Source organism: Taeniopygia guttata, chromosome 9 (genome assembly GCF_048771995.1).
Source record: "Taeniopygia guttata chromosome 9, bTaeGut7.mat, whole genome shotgun sequence".
Lineage (NCBI taxonomy): Eukaryota > Metazoa > Chordata > Aves > Passeriformes > Estrildidae > Taeniopygia > Taeniopygia guttata.
This window is the reverse complement of record NC_133034.1, coordinates 22610761-22627500: the sequence shown is the minus strand read 5'-3', so window position 1 is coordinate 22627500 and position 16740 is coordinate 22610761. Positions and strand designations below refer to the sequence as shown.

General features: G+C 42.5%; 1 protein-coding gene across 7 annotated transcripts in view; it reads right to left on the bottom strand.

The window, feature by feature from the left end:
- Positions 1-1880: 1880 nt before the first annotated feature.
- The window catches only part of MECOM (MDS1 and EVI1 complex locus), a 330796-nt gene continuing 315936 nt past the window's right edge, over positions 1881-16740 (bottom strand). For all 7 annotated transcript variants that reach the window (XM_072933629.1, XM_072933630.1, XM_072933631.1 and 4 more), the window contains 7 exons: positions 13647-13813; positions 11319-11396; positions 9424-9593; positions 8179-8323; positions 5250-5486; positions 4503-4689; positions 1881-3566 (listed from right to left, as the gene is read on the bottom strand). In XM_072933629.1, the coding sequence (XP_072789730.1) occupies positions 3432-3566; positions 4503-4689; positions 5250-5486; positions 8179-8323; positions 9424-9593; positions 11319-11396; positions 13647-13813 (1119 nt within the window). In that variant the 3' untranslated portion in view covers positions 1881-3431. The remainder of the gene's footprint in view (positions 3567-4502; positions 4690-5249; positions 5487-8178; positions 8324-9423; positions 9594-11318; positions 11397-13646; positions 13814-16740) is intronic.

The window sequence follows — 16740 nt, the reverse complement described above, 5'->3', positions numbered from 1 at the left end:
TGTAGATGGGAACTGAGAGGGTAATGTGCAGCTCCTCCACCTAGGAAGGCTGCTGGATCACATGGGAATGATTTGTTGACTTACAGGAAAGTACAGAAAAGTGTGGGGTGAACAGTAAGATGAAGCTGAAATAAGCTGAAGGGATTTTTGAAAAGTATTGGCTTTTTTTTCCCTTAGAAAAAAATTAAATCACTGTAGTAGAAAGCCAGAAACATCAACCCTCACTCAGCATCTGGACAATTGCACCTGTGTGGTCCATTGGGGAGGGTATGACACAAAGACAGAAATTATCCAGTTTTCTTTGTTTATTGGGGGATGAGATGAGTAATCAAATCTGAGTTTGCTTTTCAGCTATTCCTCTGGGTGAGCAACTCCGGTACTGAGACAAGGCAGTGAAAATCAAGGGCATGGGAAGGGATCTACATGGAGTTGAAGGACTCAATATTACAGAAATACACTTTTTCCCCTCTGCCCATCAAACCCCTTGGGCAGTGCCCATGGCTGGGACACTGTGACAAGAAAATACCAAGTTCCAGACAACCAATGGGAAGAACAGCCCAGGGATTGGTGCCAGTCTCTCCCTAATGGCCACCAGACCTGGTCATGGGCAGGTTAACTAACCCTGAGCTCAGCTCAAGGAGTATTTTTCCTGACAGGTCTATGGTACGTGTGCTACTGTAACCCAGAGCACTAAACCCAGGGGACACTGTCCCACCCTTTCTCTACCTCCCAAACCCTCTTTCATCTAAGGCAGGTGAGGACAGAGCTGATAAGAACTGTCAATGCATCAAATTAAAGGGGAAAACGATCTGGAAAGTTGTTTGCAGATAAAACTTGACTTGATTAATCTATTTGTTCTCTGCATTTGGCAGAAGCCTAAAACCAAGTTTCACAGTGACTTTAACTGCACTAAAAATAATAGCCTATTTATGCAATTATCTGCATGTACGTGGCCATTCCCTCAGGCCAGTGCAGTACAGGAATATGTGCACAGAATATTTTTTTTCAGCTATTTATTTTTTTTTTCCAGGTGGGGTTTAGGCTTCCTGCATGAAAACCATTCCAGTGTAGGTTCTCAGCTTGCCACCGACTTGTGCTGAGGGAGCAAACCAGACAAGCCCATACTTGGGCTGAAGACAAGAATGACACTTACAGGTTATTCTGAAATATAACTTAAATATTTTATGAGCTATGAAATGTCTTTGGGCACTGACACAGGCTGAGAGAGGAGCATCTCAGCCCTTCCATCTCTGCTGATGAGAAGATCAGCAAGATGGGCATTCCCTGGGAAAATGCTGGCTTTTCCTGACATCCCTCCTCCACAGGTTGCCCAGAAGAAGGATTTGTATCTGATTTCAAAGGCAACACAAATTAAAATGCTGTCTTTTTTTTTTTTCCCCTTTTAGAATCTAGAAGGCTCATTTTATGCAGTTGGAGGTTCATTTAGCTTCTCAACCGTGGATTTTGATCACTCTGGTGAGTGAATATTTCACTATGAATATTTCTGGTGAGTGAATATTCCACTGCTGCCCAACACTGTCCTCACAAGCAGCAGGCAAGGCAAACCTCAAACCCAGGGCTCCAAAAGCGCCTTTGAAGGTGACACTGCACCAACCACTTTTGTGAAATGACCCAAATATCCCTTTTTTCCAAGGTAGTGTTTTGAAGCTTAAAGGACTTAGCTAAACCCCTCCAACAGTCAGTCTATTGAGAGGCTCTGGCTCGTGTCCCACATTTCATGGCCAAGTCCAAGACACCCCCCAGTGCCCCATCCTTGGGTTGCCCTCATGACCCCACAGATCCATCTTTGCTGCAGAGGAAATGCTCCTCTTTTTTTGCCCCAACTCAGACAAAACCAAGACAAAAAGGAAATAGATCCCTTCAGTTTTGTAGTCCTTTATTATTTTTTTTTAAGTTGATCCTCCCATAGTAATGTACTGAAATGCGTAACAGTTACATTGTACAAAGCATTTAAAGAAAGTACCTCAACTTGCCGATTATTTCAAAATGAGATTATAAACAAAAGGAAAAATAAATCTGGTCCCTCACTAAAGGCCAAAAAAAACCCCAAAAATAACTGAATACCTTCCGTTATTTATTTATTTTCTTTAAAACATAAATTTGGAACACTTCATATTACAAATAGGATTAACATGAACATAACATCACACAAGCTCGCAGACAACCAGCATAAAATATTGGGTACAGTTTTTTAATCAGAAGAATCATGCTTTCATGAAGAAATTATAACTGTTTATACAATCGAATCAATTTACTGTATTACAAAAAAAAAAAAAACAGAACAAAACTAAGTCGCATCTATTAGTTATTTAGTTCATTAAAAGGCAAAAAAAAAAAATAGAAGAGGAATGTAAGAAAATTTCAAACACTGTTTTGCACTCCCATATACACAGATCAGTTCACCTCACTTTTTTGGAAGTACATGGGTGCCTTACATCGTAACGCAGTGGGGGACTGGAGCAGTGCTGTTTGTTACAGGAACAGTGCTATTGTAATCAACAAACAATCGTTTGCCAACAAATAAATACACGGTACACACAACACAAAGGAGAAATTAGAAGGGTAGGGGGGAAAGGAAACAACACAACAAAATAGTGACATGATTGTCGAAAATTAAAAATCTCCTTAAAATGATTCGAACTAGTGGTGCTGTCGATGAATGCGGTGCTTTCACGGAATTATCTGGATGATTTAGCTTCTTGGAGAAGTGAACATTCATAGTTTACAATATACACAAGCCACTTATGTATTGTTTCTCAGAGTTCTTTCTTTTTCTGTCATTTTTTTTTTTCTCCTCATTTTTCCTTTTTTTTAAACAATGCAGTTGAGAAGGTAAAAGAATTACGGAGAGAACAAAATATTCCCTGTTACTTCTTTCTACATTTACGATGGATAGTGCTCATTTGATAGAACTATTTTCTTTCTTTGAAGGGCTAAAATGCATAAAGCTTTAATGAAGAGATTTGTACATAAAAGCAACTGTTCCAAATCCTGTGTCAAACTATCTTATACAAAAAGAAAATCAATTCAGTTCCTTCTTTAAAGGAGTGCCCATGTGTGTATCAATGCAGTCTTAACCCTTCTGCCCTGCCCCTCAAAGCCGGGTGAACTGGAAGACACTTTTCCCCGGCCCCGTTCACATAATCCACTGAAACAATTTTTTTTTTTTTTTAAAGTCGCATTGATCCTCCAGAAATCAGCAGCTGCCTTTGCTGTGCAAAACAAAATATTGAGAATAAATAGTTTCTTTCTTTTTTTTAAAATTATTCCGTTTAAGGTCACCGGACTTTAAATGAGTGACCCTGTAGATTTATAAGGCATTCTGCTCAGCAGTCTTTTAAATAGTCATATATGAAAGAGCCATGCTACTGGTTTGGACTTGGTCCCATCCTCGGTACGACTCCGCACTGTCATACGTGGCTGATGGACTGGATGGCGCTGGATTCCGCGGCGGCTCTCGCCATACTGTGCCACATGTTGGGAGAACTGTGGGATGCAGAATGAAGGGAGTCCTTGTCGGAGAGGGAGAGCATCATGGCATAGGCCTGGATGGGGGACAGAAGAAGGACAAGGAGGTCACGCTCCCGTGGTGGGGATCTGAGCTTGGACCCGCGCCACCCGTGCGTGACCAGGGTAGCAGTCAGGCTACAGCCACTGGGCTCAGCTTAGCTCAAAAAAACACCCCAACAAAATGCTTTAGGTAAAACCACTGTCAACCCTTTCACTGACACTTTTGACTCACTAATAGCAATAATAATTTCTGCTTTCATCTGGTTTCACAAAGCTCAGAGAAACCTTTGATAGTCGACAAGGTCCCAAAGTCTCCTTTGCCTTCAGATTCTTGGCACTGCAGGCTCTTTTCAAGAGGCTGAGGAATCACATTATCCCTTGTCTCGTCCTGTATTTCACCAAATTTAATAGTCTCCTTTGCTGACCTTTCCTACATGCATATTCTGCAGTTTTTAAAAGGAATCTTTCAAAGGGGCTAAAAAAACCCCCATTTTAATTAGGTAATGTTTAGAAAATGGCAAAAAATAGCACAAGGATACCATTTCAGTTATTGCTGTTTGTAAAACATGCTGAGGACCTAGAGAGGTGGTACCATCCATCAGGCTATAAAAAAATACCAAAAAGCCAAGCCAGACAGAAGATCAAGTCACATCCCTGTGAGGCTGCAGCTAAACTCGGCAGCAGCAGTGTCAGCAGAGTGGGACTAGTTCTTACCATGGCATTTCTGGAGGCAGCAGGCAGAACAAAAATAGTAAAAATAAGAAGAAAGTATGGAAATCCTCTGTTCTCAGGGACCAGAGCACCCTGCCATGTCTCTGGGGTGCAGTGGGATGTTGGGTGAGCCTGAGGTTTGTGGACATGGAGCACAGCCCTGTCTGACAAAGCTGGAACAACCCTGCCTGCCACACACTAACAGCTTAATCCTGGGGGTGTTTGGTGACAGTAATATTTAAACTGAGTTAAGCTTTTACCTGGGATTTGGATTTCCTGTACAACGGTTGCTTGAGGTCCTCTGGCAGCTGGGAAGCATTGAAAGCTGCCAATTCAGCTTCACTGTATTGATTTTCTTCCATTTTCCTCATTTTTAGGCTATCTGTGAAGTGCCTTATGTGGTCCAAAGCTGAAAGTCCAGTCTTATTATACTCCTCTTCTTTATACCTACAAAAACACCATGGATGTTTTAAATGTCAATGAAATTACCCTCTCTGTGTTCCCTCATCTTCTCAGATTTACACATCTAAGCAACTTCCCCCGTTTTCACATTCATAAACCACTTTGCCTCATGGAATGGTGATCCTGAAGTAAAAGGAATTCCCCTTTCTGCTCTAAAGAAAGGGCAGTTGAGTGGGGGAGGGAGAGTTTGTTTCTCTCATGGTGTCCCCACAGCCTTTCACAAGGCCATTATGAGAGATCCAGGACGGTTCACGGAGCAGATAACGTCTCTCCCATGGAACTGTCTCACCCTGCTTCCTGTCTCACCCAGAACCTCACAATAGCCCCCAAGCACAGTCAGTTTTGCTAACAAGGGCTCCAGGCTGCATGAAGAGGCTGAGAGCAGGGCTGGTGCTGACCCAAACACAGAGGCACATTGCTATTGTGGGTGGGAAGCGGCTGCTCCGGACCAGTTCCCACGGCAGCCGGTTTGGTGCTGGCACTCTTGTAAGGTTTATTGTTTTTATTCCGCCTGTCGGGCACACCAATACTCGGAAGGAACCAACCTGCCAGGGGAAGCTTTGCAGTTCATGTCCAAAGTACTCGTTTCCTCATAATACTCCTCGGGAGTGCCCTCATGCATGTCACTCGGCACGGGCTCTTTGACTGCCTTCCCTGCCATTTCGCTCTCTTCATCCTCTTCATCCATCATTACTTCATCTTCTGCCTCCTCGTCATCCAGCAGATCCGAGTTCTGGCTGGCTACCATGGCTTTTTCATCCTTAAAGTGGCTGCCATTCATTCTGAAAGTACCAAAACAAATGCAAGCTATAAACACAGATCAGATATGAAAGCTCCTCTTGGAGGCAGATCTGAAAAGCATCTGTCCCAGCAGAATAAAGTGATTTCTGTATTTTATATCTTGCTTAGCTTCAGACATTCAGGCAGCATTGGAGAAAATTCCACTCAGAAATCAGCGGGATGTTACAGCACCATCAGCATGGGATTTTCCTGTTATCCTGCTAAAACTACTGTTCTAACAGAGGCATGTTCAGACAACCATTCCAAATTTTCTCATGCATTATTTCAGCTCAAGTTTCCAATCATACATAGTCTGGGCAAAACAACTCACTGACTTTTAACAGAAGCTGTAGGGGCCAAGAAACTCTGAAAATCCGATCTGGCATGTTAAACAAAAAATGACATCTAATATTGCATTCAGAGTTTTACAGTCAAAATTACATGTATAATTAATTTTGCCAACTACCACCCCTCTGGAAGGCATATTGCTTCACTGAATGTATGGATTTCATACGCAGGAACCTAAGGAACTTAACCTGGAGACCTGAAGAGTGGTCTGCAATATCACCTCCATGCTGAACTAGGTTATTGAATGATTTGAAGGGTGAAAAGCAATGAAAAGAAAGGTCATATGGCAATTTAATCGCATTTATTCTTATTAAATGAGTAATTACAGCAATACACACATGGAAAACCATTTGGTCTACAAACTGTTATTACGCTGCCCTTTGCTCTCAGACAATGACTTCTCTTAACTACTTCCTACGGGATTTTTATCAAGGACATAATACCCACGCTGAAATAGGAGTTCATTTGGTAATGGTCTCAAGCATGTAGGATTCAGAGCACCCGGTGCTGCACTGTGTCCATCACATCAAATGAGAACTGAAGAAATTCGGCACTGCGGCCTCAACAAACACCAGCCAAAGGCACAGGGATGTGAATGAGCTGCACCCAGTGGAGCCCCCCCAAAATTCAGGCTACCACTGCATCTGCCCCCACCACATCATGCAGCACAGAGGCCTTGATTCATCTATTGTTCTCATTGTGCAAAAGGTCCTTAACTCTTCCAGGAATACAGTTACAAAAATGGAAACCTTATTGTCTGCACGCAGTTTGCTCCAGACTCCGTGTGCTTCAAACTGTGCGGGACAATATGGGATAGACCCAACGCTGGAGCAAGATAAGATGAGCCCTCACAACCTTGTTGGTGTTTAATATTTGACTTTCTGAGGAGCAAAGCTGGTCTCTGCCACAATAACGTCCTGAACATATTAGAGTTTCATCTATTTTCCGAGCAAATTCCAGCTGACTGCCATGAATTTAGTATTGCATTGAAAAAAGCTCTAGGGAACAGTCTGTCTTTAGAACAGTATCAAAAAAATCTGAGGTTGTGCAGAACAGGGAGAGCTGAAGCAGCCACCTCCCTCTAAGATCATCAGAGAAATATCTCTTTATCATCTTTTATTTAAATAGGCAGAAGTAAGAAATTGTTGAGCTCAGTTTGGGCTGCTAACTTGCTTGTTATGCTCAATTGAGGCTGCTAGAAATGAAAGGGAGATGGACTACAACCAAAGTAACAAAAGCCATGTGATTAAGAAAACAGATTCTCTAATTATGCTTTCAAATGCAGCAATTTGCCAGGGATAAAATATCCGTCAAGAGCAGTCTGAAGTGCCAAATTTAGAAAGGAAACACTGCACAACCCAGCAACCTTTCCACTTTGCTGACTTCCTGTCAGAAGACATGTTGGGACCAGATGTGCAAGGAAAAAAATCCCAAGCCCTCACTGCCAATCAATGAAATTTGAATATGCATGTAATCACTTAATCCAATACTATAATGAAGATTGCATTGTGTCCACCCTTTTTATCCCTTCACAGAGGCATCTAGAAATTGAGGAGACAGCAAAGTTTGTCACCAACAGTAAGAATTTTTTGACATTGATAATGTAATACCAACCCAAAAGGGAAAATAATGCATAATGCAACACCAAACCCAAAGAAATATTTGGGGCTCCGTCCCACAGCCTTTTCTGCTTAGCTGTACTTTTATTAACTGAAAATATTTGGAAGTGGTCTCTCTGTGTTAGTTCAGAAGAATTTGAACACCCATATACTTAATAAATCTCAGCAGAAAAGCTCTCTCACATGCTGGGGCACCGTGGACTCCCAACGCCCACCCGCAGCCTCACGGGCTTTTGGCTACTCAGCATCTTTCTTGGGATTGAGTTACTTACGGGAAAGGACTTTCAGCTACAATCTTTCATTTGATCCAAGAATTTAGCCTGGTCTACTTTATTAATTACACATTTAAATTGCACTTAAATCCTAAGGCTCCATGCATTTAGCCACAGGATGTAGAATTCACCTGTTCTGCTGTGAATGTAAAGAGAAGGGATTTTTCAGCAGACTTAAATCAATGGTGGGAGCCTGAAACTGAGAGCTCTAGATACAAGCAGAAATGTGTTCACAGATGGAATCTCTTGTCCAGCATCTGCCACTTGGAACATCTTCGTACACAGTGGGGAGGGAATCAACATGTTTCTTTTCCTGGGACACCAAGGTGGCCACGGAAGCAACCCAATTCTAAAATAACTCTGGCTCCAGACATCATCAAATGTGAACAACCAGGTCTGCAGACGTGGAAAAGAAACAGTGGGCACCTTCTGAAGGCCGATCAGACACAACTCACCTCTCCTCTGAGTTTCGGGGGGATTGATTGTTGTGGTTGCTGTTTCCAATAAAATTCCTAATTTCTGTGAAGTAAGAGTCTTCCTTGTCATCTAGGATTGCCCCTGTGCTTTCCAGTTCTGAGTGAGGTGAAGATGTTGCAGTACCTTAAAGCAAAACACACAATGCCTGTTGCTGCTCCTTTACATTTTCTATATTTAATCATTTAAATCAAAATGAAATTGAAACTCTGGTCTGATATGGGTGAGAGCCAAAAGTTAGTCAGTGTGAACTATCAGCTTTTGCCCATAAAACCAGTAAATAGCCATTATTCATGGGCAAAGGTGATTTCCAGCCAAAATGACTTGGTTGCATGCTGGGCAAACCATTTCCATCATTTATCATCACTTTTGCCATGTCCCTATTTCAATATCTCCCTCCTGGCTCCTTGTAATTCCAAGACTGTCCACTGATAACTGTCCTTCTTAGACCAATGGCTCAATGAGAAAATGGAACTTAATTTTTATCTATCAATTATGCAGATTTGTTCAAAATATGGAGCAGCCATTGACAAAGCCACCACAGTTCATTAGCAGTGAGAGACCAGTGTCAGATGCCTTTCTCTGAGCACTGGGGAAGGGACAGCTCTGCATTCACTGCATGCCCCTGGTTATCCCCACTGAGGCAAAATGCAGACTGAAAGGATTGCAGAGAGGGTTTTCATTCAATCCTGCAGACACCCAAAACAGCCCAATGACATCCCCTCCTGCCACTGCCTGTGCTGCTGCTGTGCAGTGACCAATTTGTTTTGGGGCTTGAGAGGCACCATTAGCTCCATAATAGCCAGCGCTTTTCAGCTCCTGACAGTGGGAATATTTCAGAAGGTGCCAGGAAAATCTTTTAGAGTGCCCCCTGAGACTCTAAATCTAGGACTCCTATTGAGAGCCAAGCGATTGCAGAGATGGGATTAAACCAATTTTCCCAGTCTGCTCTCAAAACGCTATGGGTTGGCTTAATTAAAACCAAAAGAAAAGGCATCATCCAGTGGTCTTAAGTTATACAAGGGGAGAGTTTATGCTGGGATTTTCAAAGCACTTTAAATGTCAGCAGAGCTTAGGCACTCACATATTTTGCTACCCCCCAACCCGCTGGAGCAGCTTGTGCCTGTGGACACACGGCAGGGATGACAGGGAAGGGGCAGTCTCTGCACATGGGACGTGGGGCGGGCTGGGGAGGGAAGAGACAGGAGGGAAAAGACAGAACATACCAGACATGTTCCCGTTCTCGTGCTTTTTTAGATGTCTGTCAAGATTGGTTTGTTGACCAAAACACCTGTCACACAAGTGACACTTGAATGGCTTCTCTTTATTGTGGATGTTACGCACATGTCTCTGCAGGTTAGAGGATATGCTAAAGGATCTGTCACAGTATTTGCATCTAAAAAAAACAACAAAACAAGTGGGTAGGAAAGAGGTTGTTAGCTGCTGGAAACGTAAGATTTGTCCTAAAATACATGAAGAGCCTTCTGGGCTCAGTCTCAGCACCCAACCACAGTTCCTGGTTCCCTACTGAGGCTCAATCCTCCCTGACATAAAGACAAATTTTGGCTAACTAGAGAGCTCTGCTCTTAGAATGGAGACATAACTTCTATGATGGGGTTTTCAGCTTTAATTCACATTAGACTTTGTATTTTAAATACTGCCTCTAGGAATGAGCATAATATTTCTGAGCTAATGGCATCAAATTAGCTATGGTAATTGAGTCCCATGTTTTTAAAACTGTTGCACGCAAAGTTGGGAAGTTTGAAAACAGTAGAGCAATAACTCTATTGTTTCATGTGCTGCCAATACAATACAATTAAACACTTTCGGAAGAAACATGAAACAGCTCTCTTCTAATGCTCAAATAAGGTAAAAAGGGCTATTTCTTTTCCTATTCTAAATTATACTGTGTGATTAAATCTTTTCTTGAGGAATTAGCTTGCTTGATTGCTAATCCCAGAGGAAATTCGGTTATCTTGCAAAAACCAGCAATAAACAATCCCAACCTTTAATACTGTGCCAATGTGAGTAGTTTAGTCTATCACTCTGGTACCAGAGGCATCAATTTTCATACTCTGTAGTGATTTGGAGTCCCTAAAGCCTTTACTGTATTGCTCTTTAAGCCATTACTAAGTCATACTATAACTATTCCAAATTCTCTGGCTGGCAACTAGCCAAGAGTCTTCACCACTTTAGTTTTTTCAATCTTTTACTTCTCCCGTGCCTCTCTTACACTTGTCAATGATGTAAAATTTTTTTTAGTGCTGAAATCACCCATTATGCTACTAATTGCTTGTGGCTTTTATGCAGTGGACGGGTATAACATGCATCAAGACCTTCCTTCAATAAAATTAGATGTGAATCTTATTTCCCAAAGAGACTAAATGCAAAAAACATATTGTTTCCTCACAAACAATGAGCTTACTCTGCTCTTTACAGCTCATAAAATGCAGAAATCTGTGCATTTGTTTTACTGGAACATGAACTGGCCTCTTTCCAGTTCAAATTAGCCTTTCATTTTCAATAAGGTGAAGCTTTATACACATTTCTGCATGTGACCATCCTGGATTCAGTATCACACACATACTCGTATCAACAGGAGAGTACACACATGGGTTTTGGTTAAGCAGACCTCAGAAAGGATTCAGATTAGGCAGGAAACAAATAAATACAGTAATGCCTTTGCAACCAGGATCTTTCAGGAATAAGATGACTGACAAATCACCCAAATTTAGGCTGCAAATAACACTGCGGAACTCCAGTAAAAAAAAAAAAAATTTGCAAGGGAAAATAAGTCCATGAGCCCTACTGAACATCACTTCAATCATACTGGTTCAGCAGTGCCAGCCACCCTGTCAGCAAAGACAGGACTTAGGGATTGTGTTGGGAAGCTGCCCCAGCCAAAAGAACTCCACTAAGACCAAAACTCTCCCCTTTTCTGCAACTCCCACCCTGAGGATCACCACAAAACTCTGAGACCAAATGGTGGGTCCAAACCTAAGGAGGAAGGGCTGGAGCTGGTTCAGCAAGGATGTTGAATTCCCTGGCTTTATTCAGAGAAAATGTCTGCATTGGAAGGGACCCTAAAGCTACAGCACAAACAGGGTGAGGGGTGTGTTACCTATAGGGCTGCTCTCCAGTGTGCGTCCTCAGGTGACGGGTCAGGTTTGCAGATCTCGGGAAAATCTTGCCACAGTATCTGTGATAAGAAAATGTTTGATAAGACAACACAACTTTCAGTGGCTTTGTCCCAGTTTGAGCTGCACTGGATGCACAGCCCAAATGGAATCATCATGGTATGGCCCTATTGGCATCGCTTTGGTGCAGCAACATCTCAGTAAAAGAATTCAGCAAATGTAAGGGATGCACACACACAGGAGTGGGACTGGAACGGCTGGCACCAACCAGCTTCGCTTGTGCAGAAGCAAGGGTCATAGGAAAAACCTCTTTCAAAGATCACCCCAAGGTTCCAAGCCCACTGGGTGATTATCAGCCTCATTCAGATTTGGAATCAAGAGAATCTGTTATTAAAGCCTTGGATTTCTGCCTCTGTGTAAGCAAATTTCCAACCTTTCAACCAATTCTACGTGTCAGCAAACGTGACACCATTCTGTGCATTGAATAGGATCAGAGCAGACAAGACTCAAAGACCTAATCCATCAAGGTATGTTTCTATAACAACATGTCTTGAAAAAAGGTGACATGTTTTCAAAAAGATCAGATAAACCGATATGCCAGTGTCAAATGCCTGCACATTCTGGAGATGATATAGAGACCTAAGCAGTGCAATTTAAAAACCATTCTCCAAACTCAATAATATGTCACAGGAAAAATAATGGCAAAAAAAAAAAAATTATCGTGAGTTCTCCCCCTTCATTCAAGTAGCATATTAACATTCAGTTTATAATTGGCCCATTCTGCTGAGGACATTGAGCCCATTTTTGCATGGGGGCAGAGTACACACAGCACTCTCTTAAGTGAATGAGGGTGGTGGCTGCTCCAAGAAATGACTTTGAAGATTGCATCCCTTCACTTTTAACATCCCATTTATTTTTTCACAACGTGATGTATAAGCCTTCAAAATACCCACACAGCTAATTCCACTCTTCTGGACAAAGCTCCCATTCATTTTGGGTGCACATTCAATGACTATCTTCATTGTGGGGTTTTTTTTTAAGTCCATACACACAAGTCCTAATAATTCATGCATTTTATCACTGATCCCTTTGGATATTAAAACCAGAAGCCAGAGAGAAAACACGTCTGTAGTTTATGATCAAACAAATCAATTATGAAAGCACACTTTTATATATGAAAGTGATGAGAAAATTTGAAAAAAAAAATTGTTTATATAACAATTTCCACCTCATTTATCAAAACCACTGTATACAGGGTGATGCCTTAGGATTTAGCTTTCGTATTTTTCAAATCCTGTAGTGCTTTAGTGTATAACTCTAAAACTCCATATAGACTTTTAGCTACTGTCTTCACATTTTGGTGAGACAAAACGATTAATCTCTGGGCCTGAAACTCAAGGAGAGGTGTAAACAACAGTGAATTGGGAGGGGCAAAGTTGGAGTAAATTACTTCATTACCTGAAACTGTAATTGGAGGATTAACCTCTGATATGTAAATGGATCAAACTTAGAATTGCCTGAAAAACTTGTGACCATCTTTGGTGTAGCTTCTGGGAGGCTTCTGACAGCCCAAGGTGTAGCAACTGAAGGCCTTTAATAAATACCTACTTTTATTCTCTTAATCTTATCCAGCCTCTGTTCTAGGCAGCCACTCCAAGGCATCAAGGGAGAGCTCTTTGTTTTGTAACACCAATAATTTAATAAACAGAATCACAGAATCACTGGTTGGAAGAGACCTTCAAGATCATCGACCCAGCCCCAACACCTCAATTCAACCCTGGCACCCAGTGCCACATCCAGACTTTGTTAAACACACCCAGGGATGGCGACTCCACCACCTCCCTGGGCAGCCATTCCAGAGCTTTATCACTCTTTCTGTAAAAAACTCATTCCTAATATCCAACCTAAATTTCCCTTGGTGCAGCTTGAGGCTGTGTCGTCTGGTTCTGTTGGTTCCTGGAGACAGAGCCCAACCCCAGCTGAGCACAGCCACCTTTGAGGGAGTTGTAGAGTGACAAGGTCATCCCCGAGTCTCCTTTTCTCCAGGCTGAGCACCCCTAGCTCCCTCAGTTGTTCCTCACAGCACTTGTGCTCCAGCCTCGTTGCCTCCTCTGGACAAGCTCAAGCATCTCAAAATCCTTCCCAAACTGAGGGGCCAGAGTTGGGCACAGCACAGGGGCAGAATGACCTCCCTGCTCCTGCTGGCCACACCATTCCTGATCCAGACCAGGAACCCCACAGGGAAAGGCTCTCCATGCTGGGCACAGCTGTGGGATGTCAGAGCAGGGGGCTCGGGATGGCCGTGGGGCTACCTGCAGGTGTAGCGCTCCTTGCCCTTGCGCAGCAGCGTCTCGGGGAGCGCGCTGGGCGGCGCGCGGAAGTTGAACATGGATGGCACCGACTGGATCAGCTCGCTGGCCTCCGGCTTCAGGGCGCTGAAGCTCTCCAGCTTCTCAGCCATGTTCTCGATAGCTGACACCTGCAGCAGGAGAGAGCACAGAGCCCACCACGGTAAATAATCCCCTCGGGTTTCTGCCCCCACCGGGAACCCAGAATGCAGAGAACATCAACTGACAAGTGAAAGAACGAAAGGGAAAAAAAGCCAGGGAAGAGATGCAGTCTTGAAAATTATGGGTCGTGAGGGCAATTATCAGCCAGTGTTAATTTCTTCTTATTTTTAACTCCCAGCTTCTATAAAATTCCAGATTTTGCAGTCATGCTCTGTGGTAGTATGCCTACAAGTCTATGCATCCCATTTACAGAAATCATTGAATTTTTATTACCAAATGAACAGAAATAATAACCAAATTTCTAATTTTTTGTTTGCAGAGGATACTTATTGCAGAGGAAGCCTTATGAACATTCTAGCTCAACCAAGGTCTACAATAATCCAGATCCAAAGAGGCTCCATCAATATCCCAGCCACATCCAACCATCCAGTCCAGTGTTTTAGCCCATCATAGCCAAAGACTATGTTTAGATAAAGACAGAAGAAATTAGGCTTTGGTGGGTTTGGTGCTCTGTGTTCATATTGCCTGTTAGATATCTATGCTATTTTTCCACCTCTTATTATTCTTGCTCTACCTTTAGTTGCTTGTAACTCCTTTGTGCTTTGGGATGGCTCCACTCTTGATTAGCTGTCTGTAATTTTCAGGGAGTGGAGATTAAATAATTTCTGGAGAACAGTTTCCTTTAAGATGCCTGGAAATGACCATGAAAAGCTCCTCCAAAACCTCAAACACTGCTACTTGAAGAGTTCAAGACTGCTGCTGAGCCTCCTGACAGGTGAGAATAACCATCTACCTCTCCATAACACCACAAACAAATGAGAATAACCATCTACCTCTCCATAACACCACAAAAAGAGCCAAGCCAACCTGCAGAGCACAAAACCCACAGTATGAGCCCTGTGCAAAATCTTGCTTGTAACAAAGAAGGAAATTATATGAAAGACAAGATGTTGAATCCTTCTCAGCTGGAACACCTCCACAGACTGTTCTTCAAAATCCATAAAAGGCTCCTCTGATTGTTGGAAAATTGAAATTTTAATTGGAAGAACTGGGGATTTTTTCAGGTTTATTTAATTTTATTTTCATTGGCAGAATTACACGGTTGTCTCCTGGCATGACTATTTCCATGCTGGTTAGCTCTGCCTTTGGGCTGGGTTGTTTTTTTCCCTTTAGCCTGTAGCCTGCCCTCTCATTTCATGCTCAGATTCCTAATGCTGAGTACAAATTGCAACGTACAGGGTACCACTGCCAATTTGCCAAATGTCTTTCATCAAACACAGTGAGAAAAAATAAAAAATCTCAGAGGCAAGTCAAGATACATTTACTTGTCAGGCAACAAATGTGAAAGCATTGAGAGGCAGCAAGGGCTGTAAGCTCTGGGGTTTGATTCATAATCACTCAGCTGCTAAAACATTCTCCACAGATGCAAGTGGACAGCACATTTGTCAATATGAAGGATTTTGACATGTACTGATCACAGGCATGAGATATGTAATGATGATGCTTCTGGGAGAGGAGGTAATTCTATCTCAGCACTGAGATGTCATTATCAACCCATACACCTCAACATTACCATATATTTCTTTTTATATGACTTCATATTCTCCTTTAGTTGGAATTGATTTCTAAAGCTTTAAAAATAGTTGTTCCACTGCCTTTAATTCCTTCTAATTGCTCCCCACAAAAAAATTCACTCATCTATTTTACAACTGCTGAAAATAAATGGTTTGAATGAAAAATGCCCTTTGGCCTAAGGGCTGATTAGCAATGACAAGACAGTGCATGGGTTGTGATATCACATATTTATGGTGAAGAATAATAAGGGTACTGAGAAGTATAATAAATGTTTTATTTATGTATATTTAATATTCAAGTCCATTTCATTATCTAGCGGGTTTAAATCATTTTTGGATCACAATTTCTCATGCACATGGTGCCTGTCAGTAATATATTAAAGAAACTATTCTCCCCTTTATATTTAAAATGGCTTAGTCATGCTGATTTTTGTTTTAGTTCTTATTACCAGGATTTTGCAGAGTAGAAACTGAGACAGACTCTGGTTTCATGCACAGCAACGCGGATCAGCTCTACCTCCAACACTGCCTCCAGGATTACATCAGTCCCAAAATAGGTATGAAATCAGCACCTAATCTCAAATCCCTCATCCAGAGGAAACACGAGCACTTCCAATTATTTTAAAGTATTACTTGCTTTCTATAAATATGTTTCTCACCATAGGAATGACTATTGTGCTTGCTGTTTTGCTGTTTAGGTTTTTTTTTAAAGCCTGACTGATGTGGTGACCTGGTATGATTTATGTTTTTCAAGAACTGCACCAGCACCAACGGGAAGTGTTTGGCCCCACGGCTTTGCTGATCCAAGGCACTGTCACTCCACTGCTATCAGGACAATTATAGCTGGTACTATCTGCTGGAGTTAGGGTCCCAAGAACCAAAACTGGGGTATTTTCTTAAGAAGTCCTGGAGTGTGCTGGTGCTTAGAGCCTTCAAGATGCAAATCTCTGTCGTGAGATGGGTTCCTGGGCTGTGGGGACATTTTACAGCTCATGAAATCCTGCAGCCCTGATCCACAACGTGTCCATCACCTTCAGTGCAGGCAGACAGCCCCTGCTGACCAGTCTGCTTGCAAAACACCAGCTGAGCAGTAAGAAACCCAGGGGTTTTGCACTGAGGACACATTCAGACACCAAAACCAAGCAGGAATGCTAAACCTGCCACGTGAGCTTTTGGGAGGTGGTACTTGGTGCCAAGCAGGGGCTCCAGGGGACACACAGGAGGGTGGGCAAGGGACAGATGTCCCCACTGCCACACACCAGCACAGGGAAGTGCAGGAGCATTTACTGGAGCTTCAGCTCCGTTACAACATTGAACAGCCA